Here is a 17,573-nt window from a genome sequence, read left to right on the forward strand (position 1 = left end):
CTCATCAAGATAAAAAGCTTCTGCAATGCAAAGGAAACCAACAAAACTAAAACGCAACCAACGGAATGGGAGAAGATATTTGCAAATGACCTATCAGATAAAGGGTTAGTATCCAAAATCTATAAAGAACTTACCAAACTTAACACCTGAAAAACAAATAATCCAATGAGGAAATGGGCAGAAGACATGAACATTTTTCCAAAGAAGACATCCAGATGGCCAACAGACACATGAAAAGATGCTCAACATCACTCATCATCAGGGAATTACAAATCAAAACCACATTGAGATACCACCTCACACTGGTCAGAGTGGCTAAAGTTAACTCAGGAAACAAGAGATGTTGACAAGGACGTGGAGAAATGGGAACCCTCTTGCACTGTTGGTGGGAATACAAGTGTGCAGCCACTCTGGAAAACAGGTGGAGGTTCCTCAAAAAATTAAAAATAGAACTACCCTACAACCCAGCAATAGCACTACTAGGAATTTACCCAAGGGATACAGAAGTGCTAATTCACAGGGCCACATGTACCCCAATGTCTATGGCAGCACTTTTAACAAAAGTGGAAAATCATGGAAACAAAAATAGCCAAATTATGGAAAGAGCCTAAATGTCCATCAACTGATAAATGGATAAAAAAGATGTGGTTTATATATACAATGGAATACTACTTGGCAATGAGAAAGAATGAAATCTGGCCATTTGCAACAATGTGGATGGAACTGGAGGGTATTATGCTAAGCAAAATAAGTCCATCAGATAAAGACAGATACCCTATGTTTCCACTCATATGCGGAAGTTGATAACAGAAGACCATGGGAAATGGAAGGGGAAAAATAGTTTCAAAGAGAGAGGGAGGCAAACTGTAAGAGACTCTTAAATACAGAGAACAAACTGAGGGTTGGTGGGGGGAAGGTGAGGAGGGTACTTGTTGGGATGAACACTGGGTGTTGTATGTAAGTGATGAATCATGGGAATCTACTCCCGAACCCAAGTTAGCTAACTGGACAATAAATTATATTTAAAAAAAGAAGAAATAAACATGGACCCCTCTTGAAAAAGTATACACAGGGCACCTGTGTGGCTCAGTTGGTTAAGCATCCAACTCTTGATCTCAGCTCAGGTCTTAATCTCAGGGTCCTGAGTTCAAGCCTATGTTGTGCTCCACACACTGGGCATGGAGCCTAGTTTAAAAAAAGAAAGAAAGAAAAGTATGAACAGGTACTTTGCTAAATGCCTGTAGTTTTCATCAGATTTTCAAAAGGGTCCATAACCACTCAAATAATTATAAGCCCCACTCCATGATAGAGAGGATCATGGCAGAGTCCTCTAGGCTTGGACCCACAAGCACATACTTGTAAGTATAAAGGGCCATCAACTCCCAAAATGAGTCACTGAATTATATGTCTTGGCCCAGAGGACATGTGTGAAGTCATCATCCATGGCTTATTAACTTGGATCAGCTCCATTCTGCTTTCCAAATGATATACTTTACAGTTTTTAGAGAATTGAAATGCAGAATGCCCTTCCCTTAACTGGTAGAAAGATGAAGTTGATTACTAATTGTGTGTTGCACCACAGAAGAGTTGTTAAAAATCTTAAAGCCTTATAAATCCCAAGCCTCAACCCTCATCTTTTCAGTGCAATTTCTAATACATGTATCCTGTGGATCCCAAAACAATCTTTCGCTCTTCATTATGGAAAATGTCAAAATAAATCCAGACTGTCTGTCCAGGAGCATATCATATGGCATTCTCTCCCTTGCCATCCAGCACTCTATCAGAATGCACCTGAAAGTTATATATAACCTTTTGGACAGCCTAGATCTCAAACTCACATTCATCATTTGTAATACCAGATAAAACATAATCAAGTCAACGTTATTTACAGGTCTCACAAAGAATTACAAATATATACTACACAGAGGTAAAATTGAACGTCTGTAAAGAACTCCAGAATTCAAATTATCCAGATCAAAAACTGTTAAAAAGACACCATTCTTACATTTTTTTTCTATTTCTAGTCTAGAAACTAGTATAGAAGACAAACTAATCTTATGAAATTTCATAATGCTTTATGGAAGCGATTTCTGAGGATCTTTTATAGACCACTGATTACTACTTCCAAGTGTTCCACCGTGTCTAAAGGTTCCCTTCATGATCACAGAAAAATTGGTTTTACCATTATGCCCCAAGCTCTCATTTACCATTCCAATGACTCTTTATTTAGACTAAGCTAAAACCAACTCTGTGGCATTCCTCATCCCCCAGTCTGCCTGGGCCTTTCAGACTCCACTTAGCCTCGCTCCTGAAATCCTTTGCTTTATTTAAGGTCTTGCAATCCCAAGTCATTCATCAAACACAGCATCCCTTTTCTTAGCAGCAGGCTATTTGTTCTAGGACTGGGCTGGAATCAGCAGGCTGTGGAAGAGACCTGTATCCTATGTGGGGAGTTAGAAAATGATCTCTAAATCCCTAAGTCATGACTTATGGTGAAAGGACAGAACTCCAAACAGTTTTCAGAATCCCAGGTTATTAGCTAACAATTGGTCTGCTGGAAAGACTCCAAATTTTGAGAAGTAAACACTGCTCTTGGACACATGCAGAGTGTGACCTTGACAGTATTGATTATGCTGAATAGAACTGTCCCCAAATGGAATGACCAAAGACCACCCCTCACTGTAGAAATGTACCAAGAGAGAATGAATGGACACTCTGCAGACTGTTCTGGAAGGAATTCTTACACAAGTAGGTTAGTTTTCAAAATGAAGGGTCTCTGGTTTACAACAACTAAGTGAAGCTTATAGAAGACTTTTTAGAAATATCTACTTAGTACAGTTAATCTGTGAGTTGTTTATTTACTTTTCTGGAGAAATACTTTGTAAATAAGCATGCTCTAGTGGGTAAATTCCATGTACGTTTGAGGGCTGTAATGAAACAATGGACTTTGTATCTTTAAAGTAATTTAAAAATCTACCTCTAAAAATTCACAGCCTGAGAAGTCACCTTCTGTCCTCTAACAAAGGAAGTAGTAGTCTCTCATCAAATGAAAGACAGAAACAGGTCAAACTGTGTGTATCTACAGCTAGGAAAGATAGTTTAGGTAGAACACCATTACCTCCACAAGGCCAGAGGTCATATCCGTCCTGTTCGTCATTACAGTCCAGCAAAATGCTCAGCACATAGTGGACACTTAATAAATAGTTGCTGGACTAATGTTCTAGGATCCTGCTGACTAATTCTGCCATAGACAGCAGTTAACGAAACTTACCAAAAAATCCTTCCTGCTATTATGAAAGGAAAAAGAAACTTTGCATTAATGTATAAGGAGGATCCACACTGATACTGTAAGATCATAAATATTCAATGCAAAGTACTTCCTACTGGAAAAATAAGCGGTATCAGTCTTACCACTGAGATGAGTTGCAGGAAAATAAGGTTATAATGAATTATACAGGTGAAAACTCTCAGTTATGAAACCACTGAAGAACCCAACATAAATTCTAGAACTTGAAAGTACATTTTATAAATGTTTATTTATTTATTTGAGAGGGAGGGAGAGAATCTCAAGCAGGCTCCATGCTATCAGCACGGATCATCACGTGAGATGAAATCAAGAGTCAGATGCTCAGCTGACTGAACCACCCAAGCACCCTAAAAGTACAGTATTTTAAACAGAAATCCTCCGTGTGAACAAAACAGCAGTTAAAGGTGGCAGAAGAGAGGGTCAGTGAACTTGGTGACTTGTGTAACAATACAAGCAACCTAACCTACAACTCTAGTCCCAAAAGGGGATGAGAGTGAAAGGAGCAGAAAAAAATGTGAGGAAATAACAGCCCCAAATTTTCCAATTTGGAAAAAACAAAGCTACCGATCCAAGAAGCCCAATGAAACACAGCAAAATTAACATCGAGAAACCTAGGACCTAGGCATAACATGACCAAAACAAACTGCTAAAAAAGAAAAACAAATCTTAAAAGCAGCCAGAGGAAAAGGGCACATTATATAAATGGAAGCAACAACATATATGCTAATTAACTTTTCAACAAAACAAGGAGAGCATAAGACAGTAGAATGTGAAAGTTGGAAAAGAAGGAGGAAAATGTCATCCCAGAAATTTCACAGTCAGCAAACTATACTTCAAAAATGAAGGCAAAATAGGGGCGCCTGGGTGACTCAGTCGGTTGAGCATCTGACTTCAGCTCAGGTCATGATCTCACAGTCCATGGGTTCGAGCCCTGCGTCGGACACTGTGCTCACAGCTCAGAGCCTGGAGCCTGCTTCAGATTCTGGGTCTCCCTCTCTCTCTGCCCCTCCCCCGCTCACACTCCATCTCTGTCTCAAAAATAAAAAAAAAAATAAAAATAAACACACATTAAAAAAAATGAAGGCAAAATAAAAGAAAACCATCTACAGGAGCCCTCACTATAAGAAAACCTAAAGGAAGTTCTTCAGGCTGAAGGGAAAGGACACTAGACAGAAACTCTAATATACAGGAAGAACAAAGGATACTATGAATGGAAAATATTTAGATAAACATAAGAGATTATATTCTATGATTTCTTTGAAAGAAATAAGACCATGTAAAGCAAAGAATTATAACACTGCATTGTCGAGTTTATTTTGTGAGCAGACAGAGTAGGACAGCAGCAGCACAAAGGATGTGGGAATGAAAGTCCTACACTGTCACAAGCCTTACACTTTATGCAGTGTGCTAATAAATACCAACTCCAAGGACACTGTGACATACTAAGGATACATTATGTAATCCCTAGGTTGTGACTAAATTGTGTTCACACACAGACACACCATTTTCTTTCAAAACAGATGAGGAGGGAATATTGTACAACTCCTTTTATGAAGCCAGCCAGCGTAATTCTGACACCAAAGTTTGGGCTAGTCTGACCAGGGCACTTCTCACCCAACAAGTATTTATTAAGGGGTACCTCGTTCCAAGTATTTCGGCAACCTAGGTCTTTGGCTTCTCAAAGGCTTTGTAGGACTATTCCTTACCACCTTTCCTCTTCCACTGTGAGGAATCACCACACCACCGGGACTGATTGTTAGTAGTTACCAGATTTTTTTTCCCTTACGGAGTGAGGCATTCCCTGACTTGAAAGAACTCCAAACCTTCTTCTTTTAAAACAATCAAGAGGTACCCGTTAACTTCTTACCACTGTAAGTTAAAGTCACGTGACCCTGACCAATCCTGAAAGATTCTTCTTATCACCTAGATACGGCAACAAACTAGGTTGAATCTCAGCTCTGCTTAAATAATTTGCTTATGCGTATGGCCTTCAGCAAATTATTTAATTTCTCAAAGCTTCTACTTCTCATTCCTCTCCTTAATCCGGAACCAGTTATTTATCATCTACCAGTATGCTCTAAGTCCCTTTCTTTGCGCCTGTAGATTAAGTTCAAATAGAGAAAAGAAACGGGGAAGAGGAAAGGGAGGAGGGACAGAGAGAGATGGGGGACTACTTTTAGTTTAACGATACCACATTTCGTAAAATGTATCTGAATAATTTTTTTAACAAAATAACCTTTGACAAGGCACAAGTGCAATTCTTAAAATTATTCACCAGAAGAATCGTTTCTAAAATATGAAAAGGGTGCACTGTAAACAACTCCTCAGCCTCCACGGGAGGAGTCCGCAGCATTAGTCTACCTTCGTCTCTGCAAATGGAACCTCGGCCGTCCGCCTGAGGGCAACTAGGCAACAGCATTTCAAAGGACACAGGGTGAAGAAAGACCCTTCAACACTCGAAGGAAAAGGATTCCCTCCCTGTTTTCCTTGTCGGGTATGTCCCCATCACCTCTACCATGACTGGTCAGTAAACCCAGGAACATGAAGTTTCAGCTGTTGCTCAGGAAAAAGAAAGAACAGAACAGTCTCAGGAAATACAACCTATTCAAGGTAAAGGCAGCTACATGGGTGCCCCTCCATTTCTGGGGAAGGCACTGTGGGTTAGCAGCAACAGGGAAGGGCTAAAGCAGCTTTAATCCAGACAAGGGAGGAGTCTGGGCCAGCTCAGAATCACAGGGAAATGTGCTCAGAGCTGTATGCACTGACGTTGCAGAAAACACCTGTCTGTTCCAAGAATCTACTACACATTTTGTAGCACTTACATTTACAGATGTTCTCATTCTAGCCCACAGTCAGGAAATCACTTTATTCCTAAATTCTGTGGTTACTGGGAAGAATTAAATCAATCACATCAATGTCAAAAGTTCAAAACAACAGTTTCATCTCAATCTTAAATTGTCATTATTCGTAAAATAAAGGGAAATTGAAGAATTTTTACATCATTAACTGTCTATCTATATCTTTAGATTTGTGCATTTTGCAACATGTAAAGTATACATCAATGAAGGAAATAAACTTCATGAGGAATATAAAAGAAAACTCTTAATTTGGAATATGGCTCTTAGATATTACTTCAAGGACACGAATTATATTTCATGTTCTCTAGTTTCTGTATTTCCTCTAAATGCTAACGTACCTCTTATGAAACAGAAAGGATTCACATGCTTATCACGTTATCAAAGGGTAACATTCGAGTAACTCTGACTCTAGCTTACCACAGGTAGTGTGAGCCAAGTTGCCACGAGGCGGTTGTTGATCCAGCGATACCAAGATGGGTTTACAAACATCAAAGGTAAAAAGGGACCCAGCATGAATATGCTTCCAAAAAAGCTTCCCCAAAACAGAGTGAGTATGAAGTAAATCCCTTTCCATGACACCATGATTCTGAAAGATATGTAAAGAAAAAAAAAAAAGAACATATTTTGTTACTATACATATAAACTGCCCAAATTGAGAATGCATAAAATAATCTTAAATTACAAGGCCACAGAAAAGGCTCTGGTAAAGAATTTAAGAGCTTGAATACCATAAAGGTGACCCTCTTATGTCCTACAGGTCTAACAAATTTCCAGTACATTAGAAATGAATACTCTCAGCAGAGTAAGTGTCTGACTCCTCCCCCCACCCCAAAGCTATATTATTTAAGAAGAGCCTTTGGTTTTTTTAAATCTAGTTATTAGTATTAACATAAACATGTATGAGTTACCCAATACAAACTCTTAAAATATTCCAGAGGTTTTTTTATATCCTACTATAAAAAGTCGACTTAATGGGCCAAGAATTACAGAACAGTTTCCCAAGGGTAATCATGCCTAAAAGCGTTGACAATCTTATAGAGTGCACTAAATTTTTTTTTTAAACCTAGAAATGCTGGGGCTCCTGGGTGGTTCACTCAGTTTAGCGTGACTCTTGATTTTGGCTCAGGTCATGGCTCATGGAATAGAGCCCCATGTCAGGCTCTGTGCTGACAGCACAGAATCTGCTTGAGATTCTCTCTCTCCTTTGCTCTCTCTCTCTCTCAACATAAATAATTTTTTTTTAATGTTAATTCTTCACACTAGAACCTGAAAGTAATGTCTTTGGGCAACTGTTCTTAAACTGGCTTTTTCTTTATGAGCTGAAAGAATAAAGAGAAGTCAGATTCCTCACTTTATTTGCCAAAAGATTACTTTCAGGGTCCTCATAACCAGAAACACTTAATATTGACATTTTAAAAGAAACTGTTGGAAACACAGTTTAAAATGAATAATCAAACATTTGATTTTATAACCTAACCTATATTAGAGCAACAATATGTTTTGCCTCAGGATAATACAACTGTTGGAATCATTAAAATTCTGAAAATAATAATGGCCTTAAATTTTTCATTTTACAAAAGGTATTCCAGTGATCAAGACCTGTGATTCTTTTTAAATATTCAGAACAGGAAACAAAATTTCAAATGTCAAAGTGCTTTAATAAATGTCAGACAATAAAACAGGTCAAATCCTTTAACAACACAGATTCGACTTTATCTGGGTACAGAGTATGTTTTTAAAGTTGTTTTTTTTGTTTGTTTGTTTTTAGCGTTTATTTATTTTTGAGACAGAGACAAAGCATGAAGGCGGGGGGGGGGGGGGGGGGTCAGAGAAAGGTAGACACAGAATCCGAAACAGGCTCCAGGCTCTGAGCTGTCAGCACAGAGCCCGACGCGGGGCTCAAACTCACAGACCGCGAGATCATGACCTGGGCCGAAGTCAGCCGCTTAACCGACTGAGCCGCCCAGGCGCCCCTGGAGTATGTTTTTAAATCTCTACCAATACTTGACGGTGTGTGTACAAAATCCTTCCAAGTACAAAGAGAATGAGTAAGAACTGGTTTTTTCTGAACTCTAGATGAACTTCTAAGTAGAAGTCGGGTGAGGGACTGAGGGTACAGAGAAAAACCACTGAAATGCAGTGACCACTTTGCTCACCCAGGGCCCAGAAAGGTGTGTGTTTGTTCCTCCACACCCTCAGCTTTGCTTTGTGAGGCCTAGGTTCTCCTCTTCACACTGAAAGATGACACTCTTGGCAGCTTTTATCGAGTCTTTAGATTTAAGCTTTTTTTACACAGGAAAAAGAAAAAGACCATCTGCAGTGCTGCTCCTCTATCTGAAACCCTGTAACTCCCTTTTTTGCTGTTTCTGCCAATTAGCCATTAGCTGGCTCTGTTTAGACACTTAAGAACGGGACTCCACACTGTATCTGTACACATCCATCAAAGACTCAGACATACCTCTTCCTCACTTAGTAAACTATTTCTCATTTGATGTGATTAAACTCTTTTAACTCCGTATATTTCTTCCCTTAGATATCACCATTTTACAGTGATGAAGCGGAGGACCAGAAGAGTTCCGATGACTTTCCCATGTCCCCAGACCAGCTGGAAGCATCAAGTCTTCCTGCCTTCTACTTCTTTCATGATATTATACTACGTCCTTCTCGCCGAGTGGCCGGGAATGAGAGGCCCGAGTCAGCTTCTAAACACGTATGTAAACACAGACTCAAGTAGAAAAGGATGTGTCCCATGAACATACAGGGGTTATTCAGGCCAAGTCTCATCTAAAATTACTTTTCTGTCCTGCTCCTGTCTTTTCCCTAACTTCTCAATCATTTGTTCAATGACTCAATAAGCATACAAAGAGACCCTACTGTGTGCCAGGCTCTGTGCTAGTCACTTGGGGATACCACAGTGAGTATGGCAGTCATACCAAGCTCTCGTCAATCATGGCCTATCTCCTCCTCACGAACTTCTCCCTGGCTCTGCATTTAATCCAGCGCCATCCGGTCTTCTTCCAAGTCTCACAGGTTTCACAGACAAACACAGTTAACAGTTATGACAGCTACACGCTTATTTAGAATAGCTAAAATGGGGGGGGAGGGGACCTAGCAATACCAAGTACTGGTGAGGATGCAGAACATTAAGAACTCACACACACTGCTGGTGGCAATGCAAAATAGTATATATGCTTACCATGTAATCCAGCAATTCTACTACCAAATATACAGGACAAATGAAAACTTATGATGACACAAAAACCTGTACACAATTGTGTATAGCAGCTTCGTTCATACTTGCCAAAAACGGGAAGCAACCCAAATGGGGCGGGGGATAGGCAAACAAATCCATAGACCAGATACCTACAGCTTCTAGCTCAGGAAGGAAACCTCTTTTCCTTCATAAAATGTTCTTATGTAATCACCTAACAACTAAAATGTGCAGCAGCATTGTTCTCATATTCTAATAGGTATACTAAGAAATAAGTGCAATTCAATGGGATACATGCTACAATAGAAGGTATAACAGAGCATGCAACATGTGTTAAGGATAGTTCAAGGTAAGGCAGGATGAACTGTACTAAAAGGGATTAAAGAAGGCATTAGACTCTTGGAGGATGTGAGGCTGGGGGTGGGAGAGATTATTCCAGGCAGTAAAACAAAACATGCAGAGTCACAGAAATACAAAACAGCATGGCTTAAGCAGGGAACTGTAACTCATGAGATTTCAATTAGGTATAGTGTACCCATTGGGGAGCTGCAAGAAATCACAAGAGCACAGGTCCCAGGGACAAACTGCACACACCCAGGCCAGGACAGCCAAGAAATACCACCTGTAACATGTCACCATGGGTAAGAAAAAAACCTAGGGCCTATGACTCATGTTTTGGGATAAGTGGTAAGGGTGCATATATAAGTGTCGACTCAATGAGTAAATAGATTGGTTTTGTTAAAAGCCTTAAGAGCAAACAGCTTCTCTTCCCTTCAAAACTGACAGCACATGGAACTTGTCAGCAAAAATCCCAGCATAGACAGATGCTGGTATCAAGGTCTGGGACCATCTGCTCCAGCTCCACCACGCAAAAGCCTGATATCGTGACCACATCACTTCATCTGGATGCTTACAGATGAGGAAGTTGGGGAAACTCTCAAAGGCCTACCTTTTGAGCACCTAATATTTGCCAGGCACTTTACAGAAGGCTCCTGGTCGTTACATATTTAACACCTAAATATTGAACTATTCATAAGCAATGAAAAGATCCATAATAGGTAAATAATTCAAAATTTTGCTGAAACTCCCAAATTTGACTACTCCGAGGCTGGTGTCAAAAAACAAATCATTTAGGTAGTAATAATCTAGTCAAGTGTCCAGTATCCTAATCTCAATGGCCCTTTATTCTGTCTCAGTTACCTCCTAAGCACTTGGTAGGGCAAGTTAGATACACAGTGGATTTGTAAATTTGAGGTTTTAAAAGGACCTTACTATATACCTTGATGAGTCAAGCATGTCTTAAAATAGGCACTTTACAAACATTCTCATCTAATCAAAACAAGAGCCTCAAAAGTAAGGTATCAGTAATATCAGTGGTATTTGCAGGTACAGAACTAAGGGACTCGGTTCCCCAGCACTGTTAATACTGACAGAGGTGCGCTAAAGAGCCTATCTATACCCAGGGGCACTCCCAGAAAACACAGTGGAGAGTTTGGAACTGGTATAAGAAAGATTTAAAGACAAAAAGAATAAATAATGAGTAATAAAAGTAAGAAAGAGTTAAGCATATTGTTTAAGCCCATCTTCTCTAAAGAAGGTATAACTGGGCTTCTAGATTAGGGGACACACAGTGGGATTAAGTAACCCTACACATAGAGAATCCTAAAGCTGAGACCCAGACCATCTTTCCTCACTGGGCTTTCAGGTGGCAAGAGTTTAGTCCTAGTCCAGTGCTCTCCAATAAACCCTCATGCAGTGATGGAAATGTTCAGTAGCTGTGCTGTCCAGTATGATAGCCAATAGCTGTATCTAGCTAATTCAGCTGAGGAGTTATTCATTGGATGTGGCAAGTGGCTACTGTACTAAACAGCACTGCTCTAGGCAGACTACTGGGGCGCCCTTCTCTGGGGATCTGACCAGACATTGAGGAAAAACAATATAGAAGCACTGGGGGTACCCTAATAAACGGTCCACTTGGATCACCCTATAGTGAAGCCCAAAGTTCATGTAAGCCTCACCTACATACAAGTTCCTCAATGGCTTTTTAAGTCCCCTATTTTTCACTGTAAGCAGATAAAGAGACATCTGAGAAAAGTCTATAACATAACATTAGAGACTAAAACAGAAAAAAAAATAAACTTGAAGGAAACAAACTATCCAGGAAGAAGAAAACTATCTTAAACATATCAGAAAGATTAAAAAAAATACTGCATCTAGTAAACAAAAACGTGAGGAAACATTAAGAGAGTAAACGAGCTATTGGAAGTTGACCACATACAACGTTGAGCAAAAATTAAAAACTCAAAGAGTTGAAAAATAAAACAGAGGAACCCCCCCCAAAAGTCAAGAAGATAAAGGGCTGGAGAAAAAGAAAGAGCATTAGAGGACCAAACAGGAGGTCCCATATGCAAATCATACGAGTGCTAAAAAGAGAGTAGTGAGGAATTGAAGGGGAAGAAACCAACAACAAAAAAATTTTAAAATTTTTCCTCCAAACTTGGTAAACAGGACACTCCACATTAACAGGGCCTGCTGAAAGCTAGGATAATGGACGAAAACACGCTCACCAAGGCACAGCACTGTCACGTTCAGGACAGAGAAGACAAAAGGACATTCTACAAAACTTCTAGAGAAGGTAGAAGAGCAGGTCACAAAGGATTAAAAATGAGATTGGCTTTGGACTTCTCAGTAGAAACATCTCAAGAGCAATACCAGAAGCAAGATGAAACAGAACAATGCCTACAAAGTTCTCAAGAAAATTATTTATCCAGTCACTTTATCAAGGATAATAGAATAACATTATCATACATGCAAGATCTCAAAGGTACCTCCCATACAATCTTTTTTCAAGAAACTATTAGAAAATGGCCTTCCTAAAACAAAGACTAATGGAGATGAAACATGGGAAATGAGAGCTCCCATATAGGTGAGAGGTCCAGGGAATCTCCAAGAAGATCATGAGTGAAGATCTGAGGATGACAGTCATGCACAAGACAGAGAAGGTGTCCAGTCCAAATTGGGGATGGGTAACTCAGAAGAAAGACTCTTTGAAAGCTGTATCACCAAATTCCTTATTCCTAAACAAACTATCTTTTTGAGCCAAGAACAGAATGTCCAGGTGAACCTTGGCACAGATTCTAATCTGCACTTGGCTTCTTGAACATGTTCTGATAAAATTCCTGCAGGCCAGCTGATGACACTCATTTTATCTACCATAAGTACTCTGTTTTGATCTACTCCTGAGACGGGGTGGGAGGGGGGTGTTCAAGGTGAATTTAGGAGAAAACATATTCCCACCAGAAAGCCAGAATCTGCAGACTCCAGCCAGATGCCCTGACTATGGTGAGCGCTGGACTGTGGTTTTTTTAGGACTCATTTTATGTATGAACTTGCCCACTAACTTCCCCAGAAACAGATCTGGTCAATGCTCTGGGACACCGAGGTCAGACTACCACCCAGAGATTCTGCACCTCTAGGAGCCTTCATCTAATGATAGATTATGCTGCTTGCTTCTCAACTTTTCAAATACAAACATACATACATATGTATACATAAACGGCTTAGGGATACATACATAGGTGATAAAATTTTAAAGAGAAATAATGACTAATATAAAAGGGTAATAGTTGTCATGGGGGAGTCCACAGGAGACTGGCAATATTCTATTTCTTAAGGATGGTGGCTACTAATATGCTCACCAACAGTGCCATTTAAAGTAGTGTTCTTTATGCACTACTCTTAGAAGCTAGATGAATAAATACTTCACACCCAGACACAATCACACTGATTTAGTTCTTTCATAAACATAAGTGAAATATGTATGAGTTGATTAATTTCTTTTAAATCCAACAAAATTTTTAAGTCCCTGGATGCATGTTAATTTGCATGACCTGATTCTGATGAATATTTCTGCATTTTTCAGAATTTAGTAACATACACACATCTGTCTCGCCTGATGAAATGGTTTGCTGCTTTATTCCCCAGTGAGAACTGTATTTGTTTTCCTTTCAAGTCACAAAGACAGAGCCTCAGAGCTAAATTTAACATTTAATTTGAGAAGCAAAGATTAGGGTTATTATTATCTCTTTCTCCTCTTACAACCTTTTTATTCTTATTGGCATTATCATTATCATGTATGTCTTTTATTGTAAATCAGTTTAAATTCTTTTAGGAAGCAGATTGTTAATTAAAAATAAATTTAAAAGAATGTTAACATTAGTGACCTTATTCATCATATTTTACTTAAAAAAGTCTCTAATGTCAAGAAATCACTGGACTATTACACTAAAGAATTTAAGTTCAAGATATTCTGAAGACAAAAAGGTATACTCCTTTAACAAGCAAATCACCAAAAGAAACAAATGAACAAAAATAAGCCAAAGACACAGAAGGTAAAACACCTTTCTGTATCAACTTAGCAATCATAAGGCAGGCAGATGAAGCTGAAAGGATAATGTATAAGGTTTGCTCAGGCACCTTTACCTGTTTGGGAAAACGACACAGACAATAACAGGAAAGCCAGACAAACTACACAGTTTCATTCTTCCTGAAGCAGCACAAGAGAATATTTTCCCAGATACTAGAAGAAGCTGCAAGGTAAGCAGGCATTTAGTTACGATCATTTAGATGAAATAAAACCACAGTTTACCAATTCTGATAAACCCAACAGGCGGTTACAGAGCACAGAATGGGGTCAAACCTCAGTTAGACCTACCCAAAATGAAGCTGGATTTCAGTAAACAAGTCTGCTAACTCCCTCTGGCGGGGAGGGGTCCATTCTGAGAGTTTCTAGCACATCTAGGGTTATGTTAAAATGACTCTATCTTATTAAAGTTTAGTGAGAGAAGAAATTATCTGTGTAAATACTCAGAGTTATCTCTAAACCCTGATGCAATTCTTTCTTTTTCTTTTCTTTTCTTTTCTTTTTCCCTCTTTCTTTTCTTTCTTTTGAGAGACACAGCAAGCCGGGGAGGGGCAGAAAAAGGAGGGAGTGAGAATTCCAAGCCCCACTGATGTGGGGCTCAAATTCACGAATTGCGAGATCATGACCTGAGCTGAAATCAAGAGTTAGAAGCTTAACCGATTGAACCAGCCAGGTGTCCCAACCCTGATGCAATTCTTTTACTTAAAGTGTACTTAAAGTTGATACCTAGAGGGACACCTGGGTGGCTCAGTCGGTTGAGCATCCGACTTCGGCTTAGGTCATGATCTCGCGGTCTGTGAGTTCGAGCCCCGCATCAGGCTCTGTGCTGACAGCTCGGAGCCTGCTTCAGATTCTGTTTCTCCCTCTCTCTCTCTGCCCCTCCCTCACTCATGCTCTGTCTCTGTCTCAGAAATAAATAAACATTAAAAAAAAATTTTTTTAAATAATAAAAAAGTTGATACCTAGTAAGAAGCAGACAGTATATACTGTATGATTCTATTTGTTTAACGTTCAAAAGTAGAAAAAATAATTTATAATGTTAGAAGTAACATTAATGGTTATACTGGGAGGTATGGAGCATGGGTAGTGACTAGAAGGGGCACCAGGGGCTTCAAGGATTTTGGCAATATTCTGTTTCTTGATTTGCGTGCTGGTTACATGTGGTGTATTCACTTTACAAAAATTTGTTGAGCTATACATTTGCGATCTATTTACTTTCCTATACGTATCTTTTTTAAAAATTTTTATTTATTTATTTTGAGAGAGAGAATGAGAGAGAGAGAGAACATGAGCAGGGGAGTGGCAGAAAGAGAGGGAGAGAAAGAGAGAGATGATCCCAAGCAGGTTCCATGCCATCAGCGCAGAGCCAGCCATGGGGCCCCATCTCATGACCAGGAGGATCATGACCTGAGCCAAAATCAAGTGTCAGAGGCTTAACCAAATGAGCCACCCAGGTGCCCCTCTATATGTAAATTTCAACAATATTTACCCCAAAAAGTTATATATGTAATAATTTAAACTGGATACCTTGTAAGTAATCACTTCCACATATGAAGTTTATAAGAAGAAAATACAAAGGGCCCATAAACATGACGAAATGTTCAACCTGTTTTCAAGAAAGTGGAAATTAAGACAACAAAACACCGAGGCACCTGGGTGGCTCAGTCAGTTGAACATCTGACTCTTGATTTCGGCGTAGGTCATGGTCTCATGGTTCATAAGTTTGAGCCCCACATCGGGCTCTGCACTGACAGGATGCAACCTGCTTGGAATTCTCTCTCTCTGTCCTTCCCCTGCTTGCTCTGTCTCTCAAAATAAATAAATGAACATTAAAAACAAAAAGTTAAAAAAAATACCAATTGTTTTCTTACCAGATTGACAAAAATGTCTAATTTTTGCCTTTGGTATTCTAAACATCATTTGATGTCTTTGCCTTCACAGCTGAAAGAAGTATACATTTTAGAGGGCACACTGATGAGCTGTAATAATACATATAAGCTATAATAATTTTGAATATGCCTATCATCATGAATTCCTTCTAAGTATTTACCCCAGAGAAATACTCAACTGCGTGTACAAAGATCTTTGTACACACAGTTGAGCATTATCTGTAACCAAAAAATCAGAAACATAAATGTCCACTGATGGGAGAAGGGCTAAACTGTGGTACAACCAACGATCATGGAACACTATGCAGCAGGTGGAAAGAATGAGGTCAAACTGTATTTTCTAAAATGAACAGTTCTCTAAGATATATTGCTAAGTGAAAAAGAGTATGATACTATTTTCAAAAGAGGGGAACCACATCCCTGGAAAAAAAAACTTATGCTATATGGTTTATATAAATAAATGTAAATGCACATAAATCTGTCTATAAGGACACATAATGTTTCCATGGTCTGTAAAGATGGAAGAGGCTGTGACTAAGGGTGGTGGTCAAAGAGAAATAGATGCTTTCTTTAATGTTTTAAAAAGAGACATTTCCATTTGATACTTACATAGCAAAATGGGAAGAAGCAGAAAAGAGAGGTAAAAGAGGAAGAATGAAAAAAAAAAAAAAAAAGCACCGTCAATGTAGCCAAAACAAGCCAGCTTGTCAGATGCCAGCAATACCTGTTTCTCCACAATTCCATAATCAAAGTAAAAATGATTAAATGTTGAGGCAGAAATAAGTCCTATCTCTTAGACAAATTACTGTTTGTCATACTATCAACTCAAAGTTTTACAGACAAATTAAAAACTACAATTAAAAACAAACTGAGACAGGAATGGTAAAGTTCGTACCCTGGGTAAGCTAAAAGTACGCCAGCACCCACTCAAAACCACCGCTGAATTTATTTTGTAGCATTTATCCATGTTAACTTGAAGTTTAAGCTCACGTTCCATTTTTCACTTCATGAGACACAGAGCCAACCAGTAAAATGTGCAAAGAGCTAAGTGATGGAGGTATATAGACTGTCGGAAAGCAAGCAAGGAGTTTCCTGAAACTCTTCGTATACACAAAATAGGAGCCCATGAATACATGTGTATAAAAGTCTCATAAGGATAAAGTTCTAGCAGAAAGCAGTTATTTTAAAAGTTTCTAAAAACAGAATGTTCATTTCTGACTATCCCCATGGATACTTTAATCAAAAGCATACTCTTAAAAAGACAGAAAAGGAAAAAGTTAAAACAGCTGTCTAAATTTACCAAGTTATTTTGATCATTTAATTCTGATCATTTAAACAGAGAATAAGTACCAATTAGAGTCATTCCACAGTCATTAAAAACTCAAATAATAATATCTGCACTATTAAACACTAACCATCCTCAGACAAGGTACTGCAAAGAGTAACATAGAGTCTCTGCCCTCCTTGGCAGTATCATCTAGGTGCAGAAAGAAGAACACATCTGAAAAGGAGGGAGGAAGCAATACAAGGAAGTATATATTAAATGCCAAGTTCATGAAAAATCAGTAAGCTTGACAACCAGCTTGCAAAATCTTAGAAGTCTAGAGATAGAGTTAAGATCACTGAGCTTTAAACATCTTTCAATTTCATAGATGATTCTCTCATTATGCCAGTGAAGAAAGTGGGGAGCAGAAAGGTTGAGGGATCTGACCTGTGCTTACAGTGGCACAGCCGGTGGCAATGGAGCTAGGCTAAGACCTTCCACCAGCTCAGCGTTCCTTCCATTAGACAAGAATCATAGATGGCTAAGGCAACCAACTGAAACATGAAGAATTAAAATGCAAACAAGGTCTGGGCTTAGAGGAAGGATAGTAGTGAGTCAAGC

The 17,573-nt window shown here is 39.0% G+C and overlaps 1 protein-coding gene across 7 annotated transcripts in view; it reads right to left on the minus strand.

Moving 5' to 3' along the window:
- The window catches only part of LCLAT1 (lysocardiolipin acyltransferase 1), a 181,202-nt gene that overhangs the window by 110,915 nt on the left and 52,714 nt on the right, over positions 1-17,573 (minus strand). For 5 of the 7 annotated variants that reach the window (XM_007088844.3, XM_042982227.1, XM_042982226.1 and 2 more), the window contains one exon: positions 6,583-6,751. In XM_007088844.3, coding sequence (XP_007088906.1) covers positions 6,583-6,747 — 165 coding nt within the window. In that variant the 5' untranslated portion in view covers positions 6,748-6,751. Of the gene's footprint in view, positions 1-6,582; positions 6,752-9,098; positions 9,116-13,858; positions 13,997-17,573 lie in introns of those variants that run through there. The other 2 variants (XM_042982225.1, XM_042982230.1) reach the window with 2 other exon arrangements.

The sequence above is a fragment of the Panthera tigris genome, chromosome A3 (genome assembly GCF_018350195.1).
Source record: "Panthera tigris isolate Pti1 chromosome A3, P.tigris_Pti1_mat1.1, whole genome shotgun sequence".
NCBI lineage: Eukaryota > Metazoa > Chordata > Mammalia > Carnivora > Felidae > Panthera > Panthera tigris.